This window comes from Protopterus annectens, chromosome 3.part0 (assembly GCF_019279795.1).
Source record: "Protopterus annectens isolate FY-2018-M chromosome 3.part0, PAN1.0, whole genome shotgun sequence".
In the NCBI taxonomy this organism is placed as follows: Eukaryota; Metazoa; Chordata; order Ceratodontiformes; family Protopteridae; genus Protopterus; species Protopterus annectens.
The window spans coordinates 998,219,951-998,238,374 of NC_056731.1; the positions used below are offsets into that span (position 1 = coordinate 998,219,951).

The 18,424-nt window shown below is 39.5% G+C and overlaps 1 protein-coding gene across 2 annotated transcripts in view; it reads left to right on the forward strand.

Moving 5' to 3' along the window:
* The window catches only part of LOC122796652 (pinopsin-like), a 930,108-nt gene that overhangs the window by 826,673 nt on the left and 85,011 nt on the right, over nt 1-18,424 (forward strand). Inside the window, exon 3 of one of the 2 annotated variants that reach the window (XM_044065298.1) lies at nt 15,891-16,127. In XM_044065298.1, coding sequence (XP_043921233.1) covers nt 15,891-16,127 — 237 coding nt within the window. The remainder of the gene's footprint in view (nt 1-15,890; nt 16,128-18,424) is intronic. The other variant, XM_044065299.1, reaches the window with a different exon arrangement.

Consider the following 18,424-nt stretch of genomic DNA (forward strand, 5'->3'; position numbering starts at 1 on the left):
GGGGGTGTTTTGGGTGGCTTTGGAAGGTTGGAACAGGAAAAGTTTTGTCTTACTTGGGTTGAGTAGGAGCTGAGCATTGGATAGCCAGCTTTCTATAGAAGAGAATGATTCTTGTGGGATTTGTTGTAGTTCTGGTAGAGTGGGAGCAGAGCAGAGGAGAGTAGAGACATCTGTGTACTTTATAAGAGATGCTTGTGTGGTAGCAGTATGTAGGTTGTTAGTGAAAAGTGAGAATAGCACAGGGCCAAGGATAGACCCTTGGGGAACTCAGAGAGTAACTGGGAGGCGAGGTGATACTTTGGCAATTAACCTTTTGTCCTATTTTTAATACCTCCCACCCAGGTACCATCACTTCACTGCCTTCTGTAATAAACCTACATCAGTTGCACTGACCACATTTACTCATACGTCCTGCTAATGGTCCGTTCAGGGGTTTTTCAATAATAGTCTTAAAACATTGATCCTTCTTATACACCACTACTGGATTGTGTCCCACTTTATTCAAATAGTATCTACTCTAAAAATGTTCCAATTATGATTTATTATATTTTTGATCACATCAAACTGTAAGTTGTAGGGTAGGACTAAACCCTTCTGAAAATTAACATTCTGGCAATCCTTTGGTAAACTATTACTATCCAGCCTCACCTTGTCAGCTCCTAGTATTATGGACCAAAATGACCCTCTTGTCTTTTTATAACCACCTCTTCAAAAATTCCATCCAAAAAATTACTTGGGTAATCTCTGTTTAATAACATTCTTTTCAGTATCAAGCTCTGTTCATAAAACATGTTGTCACAACTCACCATACAGGCAAGTCTCACCAATTGGCCTTTAAAGATTCCTGTTGATGTATAGGATGATGGCTATTAAAATGAAGCAGGGAATTAGAATAAGTTCATTTCTGATAGAGGTTTGAATCAAATCTCCTTCCTGTCCTATTTTTTATAATAGTGACAGCCAGATAATGCACACTTCCTTCCCCTACTTCCATAGTAAATTTCAAAAAGGAGGTACTGGTGTTCAAATAATAATAAAATTCATCAAGCCTTTTTCTACCACCTGTTTAAATATTACCATGTCATCCACAAAACACCCGTATAGTGACCAACAACACGCAAACTCTGAATTAAGAACCACTTGACTCTCCCACTGGGCTAGGACCATGCTGGCAAATACCAGGGCAAAGACCACACCCATTGCTAGTCCTTTCTTTTGCTGGAATAGCTGATTTTCAAACAATAAAATTGCTCCCCAATACAATTTTCATCAAGCTAGTGATGGTAATAATTTTATTGTGTTCAAGACCTGAGTGATTGCACAGAAAAATCATAAAATATCTCAAATCCCTCAGAGTGCAGTATCACAAAATATAAATCACACACATCTATAGTTACAATTTGTACGAATAAATCTAGTTAGACACCTTTGACAAAAAATCCCAACAGTCTTTAAATATGTGCCTGTACTTAGAATTCCTTTTGTGTGTACATCCACATATTTTGCTAGGGGGAAAGTTTTACCACTGTATTTGGCATACCCAAAACACACACCTTTACATGAACCCTCGCTAAGGCCTATTGTAGATGCTAAGGCTTCTAAAACTCCCCCTAGCAAAATGTGTATTTTTTCATAAACTGAAAATAAAAAGAACATTTATGGTTATTTTGGTGAGCATGCATTGAGATTTTAAGTTAATTGATTCTTATTTTAATGTATTTTTCTGTTTAAATAGAGTTTTTATAAATTGATTTATTATTTTTATAATTGAGATTTACGCAAGTTTATATTTGATAGCATGTAAAAGGAAACAGTTTATTTTATATAGGCATCTGTTTAAAGAATGTTTGTTTAAAAGTTAATTGGGAGGCGCATCTTGAATGTTGTGATGTTTTTTGAAGGTTTTTAAACTGAATGAAAATCAGTTATGGCTGTTCTAATGAAGTTGGGCATTGTTCTGATGAAAGCATTTAACCTTAATAATAAAGTGGTTGCATGAGCGGTTGGCGTTTTTTTTTTTTTTTTCCCTAAGTTTCCAAGTTTTCAGTGTGTTTGTTCGCTTCACCACTAAGTACTGTTAAGATTGTGTCTTCCACCAGGGATTTGGCAGCAGATAATGTCTGGCAAAGAACAGTGGCAGAAGTACAACAGCTTAAAAGCAATTAGATGCTTTGCTTTGGCACACTTATAAACAAAATGTGTGGCAGAATGAATTGTCTAACATCTTTTAAAGTCCTTTGATATTCAGAGGGACACTTAATTTCTGCCTTCTGTCTGTTAGGCAGTGCTAAGGCTTTTACTGACTTTAAAACACTTTGTGCTCCTGCAGCTTCCACATTTTTTTCTTTTTTGAAATGGGTAGTATACAGAGCAGATCTAGTTAAATTAAGTACTATGATGGGTCTTATTGATTATAACTCTTATGTGTTCCTGAAAAGTATGACACGTGTATCTCTTGAACGTCAAGGTGAATTTGTTGACATTCATGACTCAAACACATACTATAGGACAATACTAGACTAATGGCCCAGAGGCCCTTATAAGTTTAGCCAGGAATTTCACCCATGTTCCCACAGTCAGCACCTGTTTTCCCTGTCAAGCAGGGACACAGGTGGGATCCCAGAAGTATTTTCTGTTTCCCTTCCAGTCGTTCAGGTTCCTCTTAGAGGGCTAGTGAGGTACTCTGCTTGACATGGAGAGGGAGTCACTTTCACAGATGGGGGAGTCTTTAGGACATAAATCTATCTCGCCAACAAGTTCTGTTAACGTCACAGACCAGGTTGAGGCCTTGGGTGCAGGTTGTGTGGGTGGAGCTTGATTTATAGATATGCAGCAACTCCATCAAGGCTGGATCTGAGATGGCCTTGTATGACAGACACAGGTCACCTCTGAACAGTCTGTATGAGACTGAGAAGAGGGACATAGCTTTTAGCCTATCTGTAGAGGATAAGTGTTTGAGACTCTGGATTTTCCTGGTCAGGAACCTCTGTGGTCTCCCAAACTGCTGCATGTGCTTGGCAAGGTACACGCCAAAGGGGGCATTTTACTCTATAACGGGTCTGATAAGGGAGGAGTACAGGGATATTATGACCTCCTTGCTCCTGGATGAAATACCCTTAGTCATGAGGTGGGCCATGTAGAAACCCTTCCCTACAATGCAGGCAACATGGTGGTCAAAAGTCATGTTGCTATCAACCTGGGTGCCCAAGTCCCTCATGACTGATTGCATGGTTAGTACATTGTTTTTAATGTGATAATTAGTGTGGATGCCATTTTCCCCAAAGGGGATAATGATGCATTTCTTGACATTCAGTTTGAGGCCATGCTTCTGGAACCAGTCATTAGTTTGGGCAAAGCCCTCTTGGAGGATGTCCACATCACTAGCGGAATTTAAGACAGCACCCAGCTTGCAGACATCTGCAAACTTGGTCAGCCACAGGCCACTGGTTTTGGCTTACACCTCAGAAAAGTATATCCCAAACAGTAGAGGACTCCAAGACCAGTCCTTGGGGTATGCAGCTCATTACGGGTCTACATCTAGAGGTGGCTTCCCCTATTTTGACTGGGTGGGTTCTATCACTGAGCCAGTTAGCAACCCATCTGGTGACATATGGCTTGATGCCTAGCTGGGAGATTTTAGTTATTATGCCCAAGTGGGGAATAGTGTCAAAGGCTTTGGCTTGGTCAAGATATGTGATGTGCACGGTCTTCCCCTCGTCCATGGCTTTGGTGACTGTTTCAAAGAAGTCAACCAAGTTTAACAGGCATGATCTCCCTTTGACAAAACCAAACTGTGTGGGGTCAAGTGTTTGGAGGTTGCCAATGTCGTTGTTTATAAGGTCCATCATAATGCATTCCATGGCTTTGCAGATCAGGGTAGTTAGGCTGATGGGCCTATAATTGCTTGGGTCAGTGGACACTCAACCTGTGTGTAGAGGATGACAGGCGCTGTCCTCCATTCAGCTGGCACAAAGCCGGTTCTCAGGCTTTGGTTGAATAGGGTGCTTAATGGTGCTGAGAGCTCTTTCCTGAGTTCATGTAGGACACAACCAGGGATGTTGTCAGGTCCCATGGAGGCTGTAGTTTTTGCCTTTGAAAGGGTGTTAATGACCTGCTCCCTGGTGATAAGGGGAGGGGGCAGGTGCTGGGGGTGTCCTGGTTTACTGATAGGGGGAGAGGGGGGTAAAGTTTTCATTGAACCTGTCTGCCAGCAGGTTGATGCTATCTAGTGCATTTGTGTATGTGGTGTTCTTGACCACAAGTTCAGAGGATATTTGGGTGTTACCATTTGAGACTGTGGACATACGTAAAGAAACCACAATCCAAAAAAAATTGAAAAAACAACTACAAACTGCCAGCAATGTGAAGAAAGCCTTGTGATTGTCCTTAGTGGATGTGGCCAATCTGGACTCGATGTTAGCCTTAGAGGATTTCACCAGTGACCTTATTTCCTTGTTCAGAAAAAGGAGAGCTTGCTTCCAACTTGGCACCTGCTCCTTCTTGGTCCTGGACAGCAATTTTTTAATTTTATTATACAATTTGTTTATTGCTGCTGTCCACCAGACAGGTTTACTGTTCCTTGAGGAAAATGATTTTGGTTCTGTCAGGTATTGCTGAGCCCATGCAGCAATGTAGGTGCTCATATAGATTTTTGGTGTAGGCTTGGACATTAATGCTAGTTCCAACTGAAGAGACAGTGGCTATGAAGCTGCTTATACCTGCTCCCAGCCTGCATACCCTTCAACCTCTTAGTACAAGAAATCTGGACAAAGCCTGACAAAAAGTGTGGGGGGGGGGTGGGGGCAAAGACCCAAAAATAGGAACATATTTTAAATATTGCTCTTATAAACTTTGAAAGTTGCTAGAGTAATAAGATTTGTTTTAACATGCATTTTATGGAAGGATTTGAAGTCTGAAACTCAAATGCATGTCATTATTTAGTGACTTCAATCCTCAGATCATCCCAGTGATTTCCCAGAAAACCACAAATTTTATGAGGAACAGACCAAAAATATGAGCCAAAAATCTTGACAGTTGAGAGGTATGCTCTCAGGAGGTTGTAGTGCAGCTTTGGAAAAGTCTTTTGTTGACCCTGAAAGGGGGCGGGGGGGATAGTGACTTTGAAAGTGATTGCTTTATGGTCAGATCTTACCAAGCAGAATGACACTGTAGGGGTGCTACAGTGGCTACTCATGTTGGTTAGTACCAGGTCCAGGATATTTTCACCTCCCGGGGGGGGGGTGTGTGCTGACCAGCTGACCCAATGCATTGGCATTGACGAAGTCGAGGAATCTCAGGGCTTTTGTGTTTGGGCTAGAATAGGTCTTCCAGTCTGTGGTTGGGTAGTTAAAGTCCCCCAGAATCAGGGTAGAGGGTTGAATCCTGATGGATTCAAGTAAGTCCAGATAGGTGGAGTGGGCATCCTGAGTCATGGTTGGGGGTCTGTAGCTAGCTATGATTTTAATAGTTATTTTCTCAACAGTTAACTGCACCTGAAGTGTCTCCTGTGCATCATACTGTTTGACCAGCCTGGAGGTGTGTATGTCTCTGATAGATATTGAAACTCCACATCCTTTGGGTTTGTAGCCCTCCATTTGGGGACTGAAAGTATGGTAAGATGAGTAACCTGGTAAGGCTGGGTGCTCTCCACAGTTTTGAGCTAGGCTTCGGGGACTGCACAAATGTCAGCATCTTCCAGGGTGAAGAATGCTTGCAATGAGTGCAGTTTCATGGTAAGACTCCTAGCGTTTATCAGCATGACCTTTAAATTTCGTTTATAAGAATTTTTCAAGTTGGTAATTTTGTCCTCATGACTTTGCCTAAAAAAGGCACTATGGTAGAGGCAACTGCCTTTGCCAGAAGCCTGAAGCCCGAAGCCCAGGGGAGACAGATGAAGGCCATCTCTGGTAAAGCATCATGGTCTGTCAATCATTTTCTCCCAGGCTGTCTGGTATTAGATCCCCTTGGAATGACACCAGAAACTAAGCCAATTGTTAAAAGTCAATCATTTTCTGTTTGTATTGAGTCATTCTGGGTGATGGTAGGATCCTGCTTAAGGCTAGGGACATGCCTCCTTGGGACACATATTCAGTGAGCTCAATCATGTCTCTCTTCATACAGTCCAGAGAGGTATGTTTCAAGTTATTCACACCAACATGGACTATGACAGAGTCATAACAGTACCTGTTGTTGAGAGACTTGAGTGCATGCATGATATGGTGGATTCTAGCACCTAACAAGTAACTTACCGTGACTTTCTCCTTGTTTAGCCTGATGAGGGGCACATCTGTGTGTCTCACAATAGCGTCTCCCTTGACTAGTATCTTGGGTTTGTAGCTGGACTTTAGAGGCTGTGAGACACATGCGTGTGGACTATGTGTGATGTTTGGTGCTGTGGGTTGTGATATGCATGTGTGTTTTTGCCTCAGAGTCTCTTTTGCTTAGATATGTTTTTGTTGAGAACCTCTGCATATCTAGGAGTGTGTTGTACAGGTGTGGGTGGTGGTAGTGGTGTGGTATTTGAGCAGACAACCTTCTCAGTGCCAGATGCACTGGCTTGTGATTGAGACAGCAATGATTCTAGGTTCTTAATGTAATTGGATCTCTCACATATGTTCCTAGGTGGTAGTAGTAGAGGGTTGTCCATGTACATGAGGCAGTTGCTACACTGTCTCAGGATGCCCATATCAACCAGACTAGCAGGAGAAACCATAGGAAATTGTCGATCCATGGTTGTCAGAATCTGTGGAAGAGAAGTCGGGGTTAGTTGAGTGGGTATTATCTGTAACTGCAAACAAATCATTTGTACGATACACTCCTTGGCAAGAAAATCAGAACAAACAGATGCTTAACAAAGGGAGAAAATTTCCAGTTAATACCTTTCAAACAGTGAAAAATGCTAAAAAAGATTTACATACAGTGAAAACAGTAACTAAAATGATTTAACAGGCCCAGTAAGGCAGACAATTGCAGTACAACAGAGCAGATTCATTTATAGTAATAAAATACAGGAAAAAAGTTGGCAGCAGACAATAAAAAGTGCAATAAATGGTAAGAATAAGCAATACATAGTAAAATTATCTAAGAAGCCAGGGAGCTTATGTTATTTGGGAAGCTCAGAAGCCTCTAGTATTCTGGAAATCTCAGCACAGAGTTTTGGCTGTGCCCTTCCTCCGTTCAGCTCAGTATGAACAAGCAGAAACCCACACAATGTGGGAGTTAAATACCAAAGGTTAAAAATCTAAAACAACTTTAACAAAAGCTCAGAATAACCAATGAGGTGCGTACTCAAAGCCCTAGACCAGCCAACCTTTACCAGGCAGGTACCACTCAGCACAATCCTCTCACTAGGGCCCCGTCTAATCCAAGATAGCTTGGAAAATGTGCTCAGAAGAAACGGCCACTAAAAACAACCTACCAGGCCCTGAAACAGCAACCCTGAGTCTGGACTATGCTACAGGTACTTGTTAAACTATTTTAGGCAGAAAACACTGCAGAAATATTTACCACAGCAGAAAAGAAGCAGTGAGACACTAATTACAAGTTAAAAAAAAGAGCAAGGAGACACTAGAGAATGCCTTTACTGCAAACAAATCAGTTGTAAGACACACTTTTTGGTTACGATTGGAGACTCAGTCATAATCCTCTGTGTTGGACTCTTACTGCAGCTCTGTACTTCATTTCTCAAGAATCAGGGATAAAGCCAAAAAATAATAGGGGGACACAGATCCCAAATAATGGATGATTGTTAATTATTCCACTTCTCTTAAGCAGTTAACAGAACAACAGGTTTTGCATCAACATGCATTTTCTGAGCAATACCAAGTATATAATTCTAAGTCTGGAATTACTGACTTACTGCAGTCCTTGGTGGTTTAGCAGAAAAATCAAACCTTTTTTATGATGGCTGGAGCAAACAGAATAGAAACAAATCAGGGATGTTCTGAAAACTTAAGAGACAGTTTTGAATTTTACTGAGAGTTCAGTAAAAGAGAAATGGTTAAGAAGTTGTTTGTGTGCACACTTTTTTTCAGATTTTTTGGGGGGAGTAAAAGATGATAAAAGTTTTTCAATGTTCAGGTTGAGAAAGATTTATAATTTTGAGAATGAGAATAATAGTTGCTGTTTCAGGTCAGCAGGAACTATTCTGGTTTGTATGGGGAATTGGAATGTGAAGGTCAAAGGACAAGCAGTCTGTTCAGAGGCTTTTCTAAGAAATTTAGGCTGCCAAATCATGGACTTTTTTGTCATAGATTGAAGAGATGAGCTTGTAGACAGATTCAGAGGACATGAGACTTTGATGGAAGGCATGCTTAGTAGCAAGTAGTCTAAGTGGGTGCAGGACAGGGGATAACAAATTCTGGGGGGAGGGAGGTAAGCATAGGGGTTGTGGGAAGAGATGAGTGTAAATGGAAAAGAAGAGAAACAACCTGCACAGTTATATAGCTATACAAATATATACATACATACTATAGCTGTTAGTAGGTGTATGAGAGGATGTAGAAGGGGCTTTATGCAGGCTAATGATGGATTTTAGTACTTTTCTGTGTAGTTTGATGAGGGTTAGTATTTTGATGACATGAAAAGGTGAGCTTGTTTTTATTATACTAAAAATAGTTATGCCTTCCAGATGCAATTGTTATTTTCTGTACTAGAACATCTTTCTTTCTCTCTAAATATATATATATATATATATATATATAAATAAATGGGTTACATTCAGGTGATCTAACCATCACTTTATCTAATCACAAGCTGTCTTAAAAACGTTTTCTAATCACAATTGATCTAATGATATTCTCCAGTATATCTTGCCAGTTATAACCTTGATCATAAGGAAAGTTTATGATTTATGATCAGTGGTATTTGTTTTTTTGTAGATTTATCAGTAATATTGCAGTTTGCTTTATTACAGTGTGCTGAATTGTGACGGCTGGTGGAGCACTTCCAGTGTTTCTCTTACTGTAGTGTTCATAAGAGATTACTAGGCTAACAAATCTAGACATATTTAACCAAGTTCCCCAATTGTCAATAGCTAGGTGAATGAAGTTCACAGAGGTTTGAGCCTGTGCTATGGTATCTAATACTGACCACTCCATGAGTAAATTTATGATTACCAATCCATTGATTTAGGTTGTGCTTGAAGAGGGTCAGGGAAGGGCTTTGTTTCAAGTGAATAATAAGCTTGTTTCAAAGAAGGGGAAGTCTCTGAGAGACGTATCTGTCTCTCCAACATGATTTATTTATATCAAATGCTAGGTTAAGATCCCTGGAATGAGTGACCTTTGTGCAGTTTGATTTATGAATGTGTAACATTTCCATCATGGCTGGATCAGACTGCCTTATAGGCCAGTCACAGATTGCCCCATAGTAGTCTGTAGGAGACAGAATACAGTGATAGGGCTTTCAATCTTTCTGCATAGGACTTGTTTTTTATACCCTGTATCTTTCTGGTGACAAACCTGTGGGGTCACTCCAGTTGTTGCAGATGTCTGGTGAGGTACATGCAAAAAGATGCATTGTACTCAATTATTAGTCTGATAAGGGCCAAATACAACAGAATTATAATGTCCTTTGATTTAGATACCATGCTCTTATGAGTTGAGCCACATAGAATAACTTTGTCACCACTGTAGACACATGCTGGTTAAAGTTCCCATTACTATCAGCTAAATCACATACCACTGGGCCTACTCTTGGGCATGCTGTCTACATTATAGTTAGCTAGGGTATTTGCTTTCCAAAAGGCAATAATTATGCATTGTTTTGTATTTAGTTTCAATCCTTTGCTCTGCCACTAATCATTTGTCTGCATTATTCCTTTCTGCAGTATATTAGTATCCTTCAGGGATTTAATGATTGCCTTCAATTTGCTGTCATCTGTGAACGTTTTGAGAAAGAGTCTACAGAGCCCTGTAGTAAGCTGGTGGTGTCTGGCCTCTTAATAGGGGTGAATTCAGCCACTTTGACAGTATGTGCCCTGTTGGTGAGCCATTTGGCTACCCACCTGGTGATGTAGGGGTTTATGCCCACTTGAGAGAGTTTTTCTATAATAGCTGAGTGGGAATTGTGTCAAATGCTGTGGCCAGGTCAAGGTGGGTGGTATGCGCACAGTCTTTTCCTTATCCAATGTCTTGGTGACCTTCTCAAAGAAGTCAACCAGATTTAACAGACATCTTAACCTTAATGATTCAGAACTGGATTGGGTCCAGAGTCTGTTGATAAGGATGATTCTTTCCATGCCTTACAGATGAGAGATGAGACTAGTCAGGCTTATGGGTCTATAATTCCCTCGGTCAATTGATAGTCTCCACTTGTTCAGAAGGATTACTCTTGCTGGCCTCAGTTCTGCCAGAACATAGCCTGCCTGGAGGCTGTGGTTAAATAGGGATCCAAGTGGGTCTGCTAGGTCATGTTTTAAGTTATTTAAAGACAACCTGGAATGTTGTTAGGGCCCATTGATGCTGTGTTTTAGCCTTGTAAAGTGCAGAGATGGCAATAGGCTGAGGAATGGAGGCAGGTATGCTTTTGGCAATGACAGGTGGGGACAGGGGGGTGACGTTTGATCCAACTCTGTCAGCTAACAAGTTGGCTATTTTATCCAGTTGGGTATGGGTGGTGCCATCCACAGCTAGCTCTTTGCATAGCTGGGTACTCCCCTTAAGACTATAGACATAGTTAAAAATGCTTTGTGATTTTCTTTGGCTAGGGAAGCTATTTTCATAATTTGCTTTTGAGGACTTGACCAGACCTCTAATGTGTTTAGACTAGAGAGGGATTTCTTCTGCTGAACCTGTTCCCACTTACTTTTGGACATTAGTTTCTATGTTTTGTTGTATAGCCTGTATCTAGCAGGGGTCCACCAGGGTGGCTTGTTTTTCCAGCCAGACCTGGATTTAATCCAGTCTGGTACTGCTCATTCTATACAACTGCTTAAGTGGCTGTACAGGGCATTGGTGTACACCTCTGCATAGGTTTCTGTGTTTAATGGGTTTGGGAGAGCTTTAAAATATGCCATCACTTAGTAGGAGGTAATTTGTTCTGGAGAAATTATTTACCTTTTTTGAGTTTGATGGGTATCTGGCCTTATATTTATTACAAAGGAGACAGTTTTGTGGTCCAATCTTACCAAAAACAACTTTACACAAGGAGGTGCAACGCTCCCCATTGTTCATAAGTGCTATGTCCAAGATATTTGAGTCCCTAGTCAGTGTGCCAACCAGCTGTTACAGAGCATTTACATTGATAAAATCCAAGAACCTCTAAGCCTGCATGTTAGTGGTTGTGTATACTCCCCAGTCAACGGTAGGATAGTTAAATTACTCATGTTTAGGGTATTGGGGTGCATGGTGAGTGACTCCAGTAAGTTCAGGTATGCAGTATGTTTTTCCTGGTTCATTGTTGGGGGCCTCTAGCTACCAATGATGTGGTAGGAGAGCTTGCCTATTGTTAGTTGGACATGGAGTATCTCAAGAGAACCACACTGTGACCAGTCTTGAGGTGTATTTATCCTATATGAAGATAGATTAACCTCCTCCTGTGGTTCTTTCTTGCTCAGTTGGCGGTCTGAATCTATGGAAGGTGTTTTAGCCTTGCATGTCCAGGGTGCTTTCCATGCTTTGAACCATGCCTCAGTGACTGCATAGACATCAGCATATTCCAAGGGGGGAAGTGTTTCTAGGAAGTATAGTTTCTTGTCTAGACTCCTAGCACTAAGCTGCAGTACCTACACCTTATCAGGAGAAGATTTTGTTACATTGGGAGGTTGGTTACTTTGACACTGCCTAAAAAGGGCACTGTATGGCTGGCTAATGTCTTTGCCAGTATCCAAAAGCCTAGATGAGACAGATGTAGACCATCTCTGGCAAAACAGTTTGGCCTGTTGATCATGTCCTCCCAGACTGGAAATATTGGATTCCCTTGGACTAACAACAAAAGTTAATCCAATTGTTAAAGTCAATCATTTTTGTTTGTATTGTGGCATCATCCTTGGTGAAGGTAGAATGCTGCTCAAGGCTAGGCGCATACATACCTGTGAGACATAATCTGAGAGCTCAGTCATGTCTCTCTTCATATAGCCCAGGGAGTTGCATCTCAGGTCATTTACACACACACAGACTATGACAGTGTCATACTGGTACTTGTGGCTGAGTGACTTCAGTGCTTGCGCGATCTGATGGATCCTGGCACCTGACAAGCAGTGAACTGTGACTTTCTCCTTATCCAGCCTGGTGAGGTGGACATCAGTGTGTCTCATTATACAGTCTCCTATGACTAGTATTTTAGATTTTGTGTTATTTCTCCTTATGGGCTTATTTATTGAGACACTTGTATGTGTATTATTATGTGTTGTGGTTGTTGTTTGCGTTGTTGTGTGGTTTCAGAAGGCACTGTTGGGAAGTCTCTTGAGTTTTTGGTAAGTTCTTAGTGAGCACCTCCGCATACGTAAGTTTATGTGTAAAATCCTTATTTAGTATGGGAAGCGATGTGCTTGTGTGCTGACACCTTTTTGGCATTCAGTCTGTCTCTATGCAAGAGTCTTGCCTCAATTTTCATACTATAACTGCATCTCTCATATATAGTATTTGTTTGATTCAGGATTAAATGTTTGCCAGTATATATGAGACAATTGCTACATTGCCTCAGGATGCCCATGTCCATCAGGCTGGCTACAGAGATGGTAAGAAACTGCCCATCTATGATATCAGGTTCTTAATGTCGGTTTTATTAGGGAAAGGAATGGGTTAATTAGACTGGACTGTGCTGGTAGCACAGACACTAAGAGTGGGAAGTTAACTTTGTGTAGACTAAGGTTAGCCAACACAGCGATGCTGCTCAGCGTGCAACTTAGTTGCTCCTAGTACAGCAGGGGGCTGGGTATGGTTTTAGTGATTGTTATTCTAGGGATATTTCATCTTCAAGGCATTTCCATCTATACAGGAAACTGCTAACTACCACTATGCAGAAAGCAGCTTTACGCAAATGAGAAGTTATATACAGGCAAAATGGAACACGTTTTAAGCTAATTATTAATCAGGTAAGGAAGGCATGGGGACAAAAACATTTTTTCTTAATGTTTTCTGTGTTATGCTATGTTAAATGCAATTTGTTTGCATCAGTTGTTTACATCAGTTGTGGTTAGATATTATAGGCTTAGAAACACACTGCAAGAAAATTCAACCACTTTAAAAACAAAGAAAACGAATTCTGAGTTTGACTGGCACCACGGACACAATTGTTATACATGCTTTTGTTCCTTTATTAACATTGCACAGAACTTCATCAGATAAAACAATCAATACTCACTTCCTTTTTATAGTACCTTAATTTAGTTAAGTTACATCAAATTGAATCCAACAGAGAGGTGTGTGGCAAAACAATGGCACTGCAAAAACGGCTTGAATAAGAAGTCTTTTTATTTGAAAAAGTACTGAATAAAACACAAGAAAAACGTTAGCGCTTTCACAGTCTATTCTACTGCTTCCTCAGATGTATTTACAGAAAGGCCTAACAATTCCATTTAAATACTCCTGTTGTAGTCAATCAATTAATTAAGTTAAGCTAGATCAAACTTCCTTAAAGGTATATACATAAAAACACTTCTGGATAATATGAAAAGTGCTTTAAATCATGAAAATGCTTTAAAATTAATAATTTAAAAGATACATAGGATGTATATGAATAAAGATGATGATTATATATAGAAAAACATTTCTAAAACATCCTTAAAGGAGTAAATTACAAATTTTGCTGTTGTATTTTAACAATTACAGGTTTAATACTGACTACATTGTTTATACCAGGTTCTAAATTTGCATGGAGCCTGACAATCCACTCATATTCTTTATTCTTGAGACAGTTATTCAAATCACCACCTCTAGGTCCCTTCTGTACATTATCACTCTAAATTTAAAACTATGACCCACACCATTGTGCATGATGTGCTTAAACAGCGCATTATTCTCATTATTTCTGACTTATTATTATTAATACTTACTATTACAAGTAGCAACGCAGTTAAAATTAAACTGCTTAGTGGACACTGGGTGGACAAATTTGTCACTGTTGTGGTTAATAATGTCTTCACAGCGACTACAGCACATACACCCATATGTACCAGGTTTATTTCCCAGCCTTACTTTTGTTATATCCTTGATTGTATGTGCTGTAGTTGCTGTGATGACATTATTAAGCATAGTATATGTTAGTGGGAATATCAAATGTGGGTAAGGTCAACAGCTGTCTAGTCGACTTTAGGTGGTTGACTATGCAGTTGATTGACAGTCAAATGACACTGACAGTTCTTGGGTAGGGGAATATTCCCTTTACTTGGGGATTGTATGATCTTGAAGTTAGTATATATACTTAGCAGGGGGTGTGGAGGGGGGTTCAGGGGTGCTTGCCACCATGCAGAAAAAAAAAAAAAGTTTTACTTTTTTTGTTAAAGTTTGAAATTTCGTGAGCCGAGGCTGCTTCTAGGTGCATACATAGTGCAGTGTTGACTTGCATGTTTTCGACCATAAGTGGTCACTCTTTTTGCAGTCGAATATGGATGTTTTCATTAAAATCGGGTATACCCATCTCTCTCTCTCTCTATATATATATATATATATATATATATATATATATATATATATATATATATATATATGAGAGAGAGGGAGATCTTTATTTGTAGATATAGATATGTGGTCTTTTGGCTCCAGTAAAAAAAAAAATCTGTGGTGGTTTTTGTTCTTCCTGTACTCATCTCAGTATGACTTTTTTAGACTTTCTTGCTCTTCTAGTTTCATGGTTTCTTCAAATATCCTGAATGGTAAAGAAATAAGAATCATATAAAATATATTTTAATATAGGCTGAATGTTTATACACTGGATTAAACACTGCATTAAGCCCTTTGTTCACTGTTTCTTCATTGCCAGTGGTAGTATGATTAGTGATCATAAACTCCTTCACCAAAATAGAAAGAGTGGGGGCCAAACCTAAACCTGTACTGTCTTATCAACATCACCAGATGGTATTACAGGTACCTAATTGAAGGTATCCCTTACTTCTGGAATAGGCTGCCTTTACACATCAACCAGAGTACTTCCCTAGTAACATTTAAAGTCACACTGGATGAATGGATGAATGATTACAGATCTTTAACTGGAACATGTGGGGAAAAAAAATCTACCTAATGGGGAAATGTGACAGTCTGTGATCAGTACTGGGTGGCATGTTTGTGTTTCTAGATGGTCTCCCTGACCATAAGCTTAGTATGAACCTATGGTTCTGAAAGAAAAGCAATGCATTTCTTTATCAAAATACTTGTAGCACATGGTTTAGCTGAGTATGGTTCTTTCTGATTTTTTCATCTTCCACATGTGGTGATATTATTTGACACTGGTATTTTTGCACAGGGACAGAATAATTGACAGGATCATTTCAGTTTGGAAGCATTTAGCACTAAGGATTTCTGATTATTGCCAAGTGTCGGGTCTTCATTACTCTTCCATGTAACTTGTGTAGTTCATTTAGTATATATCGCAGAACATGCATCTGTGCCACAGAGAATTGAAACTGTTCAGACAGTCGCTAAAAAGTGGTGACCAGCCGATATATGCTTCTAAGGACAGTCATGGCGAAATTGTTACAAGTACACAACCTTCAGTTTTTACTAAAATGCTGACAACACAATTATAAACATATTTTGTACTAACTTATGGAATTTCACTGTATGAAGTAATTAATAAATGAAGTTATTAAGGAATTCCAGTAAAGACTTGATATGTTTTTCAGTCTCCTTTCTTAAAATGCATGCCTTTATTTGACATCCCTACTGTTAAATGAATTAAGGGACTATAATTTTTGTTACTGTTGTGAATGCATTAATAGTTGTGTCCTACAGCAGGTTGCCAAGATGAATCAGACGATGGCTCAAAAGAGAGAACACCGCATCCTTATAATGGTCATCTGCATGGTCACCTGTTACTTGTTGTGCTGGATGCCTTATGGGATAGTAGCACTCATTGCAACATTTGGAAGCCGTGGATTAATCTCACCAACAGTCAGCATTATACCCTCTATTCTGGCAAAAAGCAGCACTGTTGTGAATCCTGTTATCTATGTACTTCTAAACAAACAGGTAAGAAGATCATCCATGACCCAGCATGTTTGAAATATTGCTCTACCTTCTTGGACTGCTTTCTAGTCATCTGCATGACAAAGGTTTTCCCTTTGAGCTACTTAAGTGCATCCATACATCATAGGCAGGTATCATCAGAATCTGTGCGTTATTCCTCATTCAAAACTTGAAAAGCTTTTAATTTCTAACAACTATCAAATGTTCTACCTATCAAAACAAAGTAATTAATACAGAGATTCACGGGAGAAGTTTTTTTGCAATGAAAGAAATTGTCGCAAGTTAATATGTACCAGAAAAATCCTAAAAATACCATTTAATTTTTCTCTTGATAGCCATGACAACTCTTAAAATTTTAAACATTGTTTATATGTATTTCAGCTGCTGACCAGCTTAAGTCAACTTCCCTATGCAATCTTGAGGTGAAATTCCCAGAGTGTCAGTAGCTTGCAGAAAAAGAAGTCAAACAGCATAACCTCAAACACTTTTCTCCATAGGAAATAATTACCCTTGTGATTTCTAATTGTGTGCTGGCAATGATTTACCTTTTAAGGAGATTTCGACCTTCTCTGAGAAAGTGCAACTGTGGAATTGGTATATGTAAGTTTAGGGAGTGTGGGGGGTCTTTCCTCTGCAAAAAATGAGTTCTTTGTCCTTTTGTTTTTCTGGTATTTTTTTTTTCATTCTGTTGAAGCATCCACTTACAGGAAGTTGGTGTTTCATAGCAAAACCACTTAGGTCTATATGATTCTTTAAGGCTAGACACCACATAATATATGCCTGCTATTACGTTAATGCAGATTGCTTTTATAAAGTACTTTGGGGAAGGGGCACCTGAGCTTCCAGTGACTCAAGCAGATGGGGTTTCTGTTTAACACCTTATCTAAGAAGCAGCACACCCAAGATTGCAACTCCCCCCCCCCATACTACACCAAAGTGTCTCAGTACTGGGAAAGAAATCCAAGTATGTGGTGTGGGAATAGAACCCACAGCCTATGGAGCCTCTAACATCAAAGGAAAGCATGTTACCTGCTGAGCCACTGACACTGCCAGAGACATATCTACAATGGCACCTTTATATGTTACTATTTGCAGTCACCCTGACCACAAGTCTGAAGCCCTTAAGTCCGAATGTTCTTGCTACAGATGACTTCACTGTAAGACATACTGATACAGCACCTATCAGCTAGGATAAGGTAAGTGTCTCTCTTGTTCTAGAACCAGATAACATGCAAGGGCACTCCTTTCCCTTCATGATCTTCAGTGTGTGTATATTCTTTTTGCCAATCTGTTTTTAGTGACTGACCTTAGGAGATGTAATGAGATACAACTGACCAGGTCTGTCTCTCAGGAGGGTTAATCATTAGTGTTGAGCAGTGTTCTTCCATCTCCCAGAATATTAGCAGGTGGAGTTTCCATTGACTCCGGCATTAAAATGCCTTCCTAAAATACATAAAAATCCACACAGACCACCATTGAGACCTATTGTGGCAGGGGCAGGATGGATTATTGAGCCAGCCTCTATATATGTGGAGAACCATATCAAGAAAGAGCTAGTAAAAGCACCAGTGGTTCTGAAAGATACAGAAGCATTTATTGAGAAATTAAGTGTATATATGAAGAACAAAAAAGACAAGAAGAAACACTTAATAGTCTGTATGGATATCAAGAGTTTATTTACAAGCATTCCCAATGACTATGGCATAGCCGCATTAAGAGAATTCATGTTGAATAAAGGAGATTATGAAGAAAATAAAATCACAGTTATATGAGGGCTAATGAAGTTGATACTTGAGAACAATGTCTTCATTTTCATCAGTAAATTCTACATACAACTATGTGGTGTAGCAATGGGTACGCCATGCTCCAACAGCTATGCTAACATAGTGTTGGCACAATGGGAAGATAAAGTAATATATCAAAACAGTCCTTGGAATAAATGCTTAAAGATATACCAGAGATTTGTGGATGATATTTATATTTTATGGGAAGGTGATGTCATGGAGCTCAACAATTTCCATAGATATTTAAAGAATAGCACCAACTTTTTGGAGTTTATTATTCTGAGCAATGAAAGTCAAATGGACTTTTTGGATGTGAGAATACTACAAGATGAAGAAGGGAACATAAAAAACAGCCTATTTAAAAAAGAATGTTGGAAGAACAATATACTACCAAGGAACAGCATGCATCCAAAATATACATACAGAAATGTTATGAGAGGTCAATTTCTTAGAACATCTAGGGTACAGTCGAATGATGTAACCCTTGACAGAACTATGAATGATATGTCTGAACAC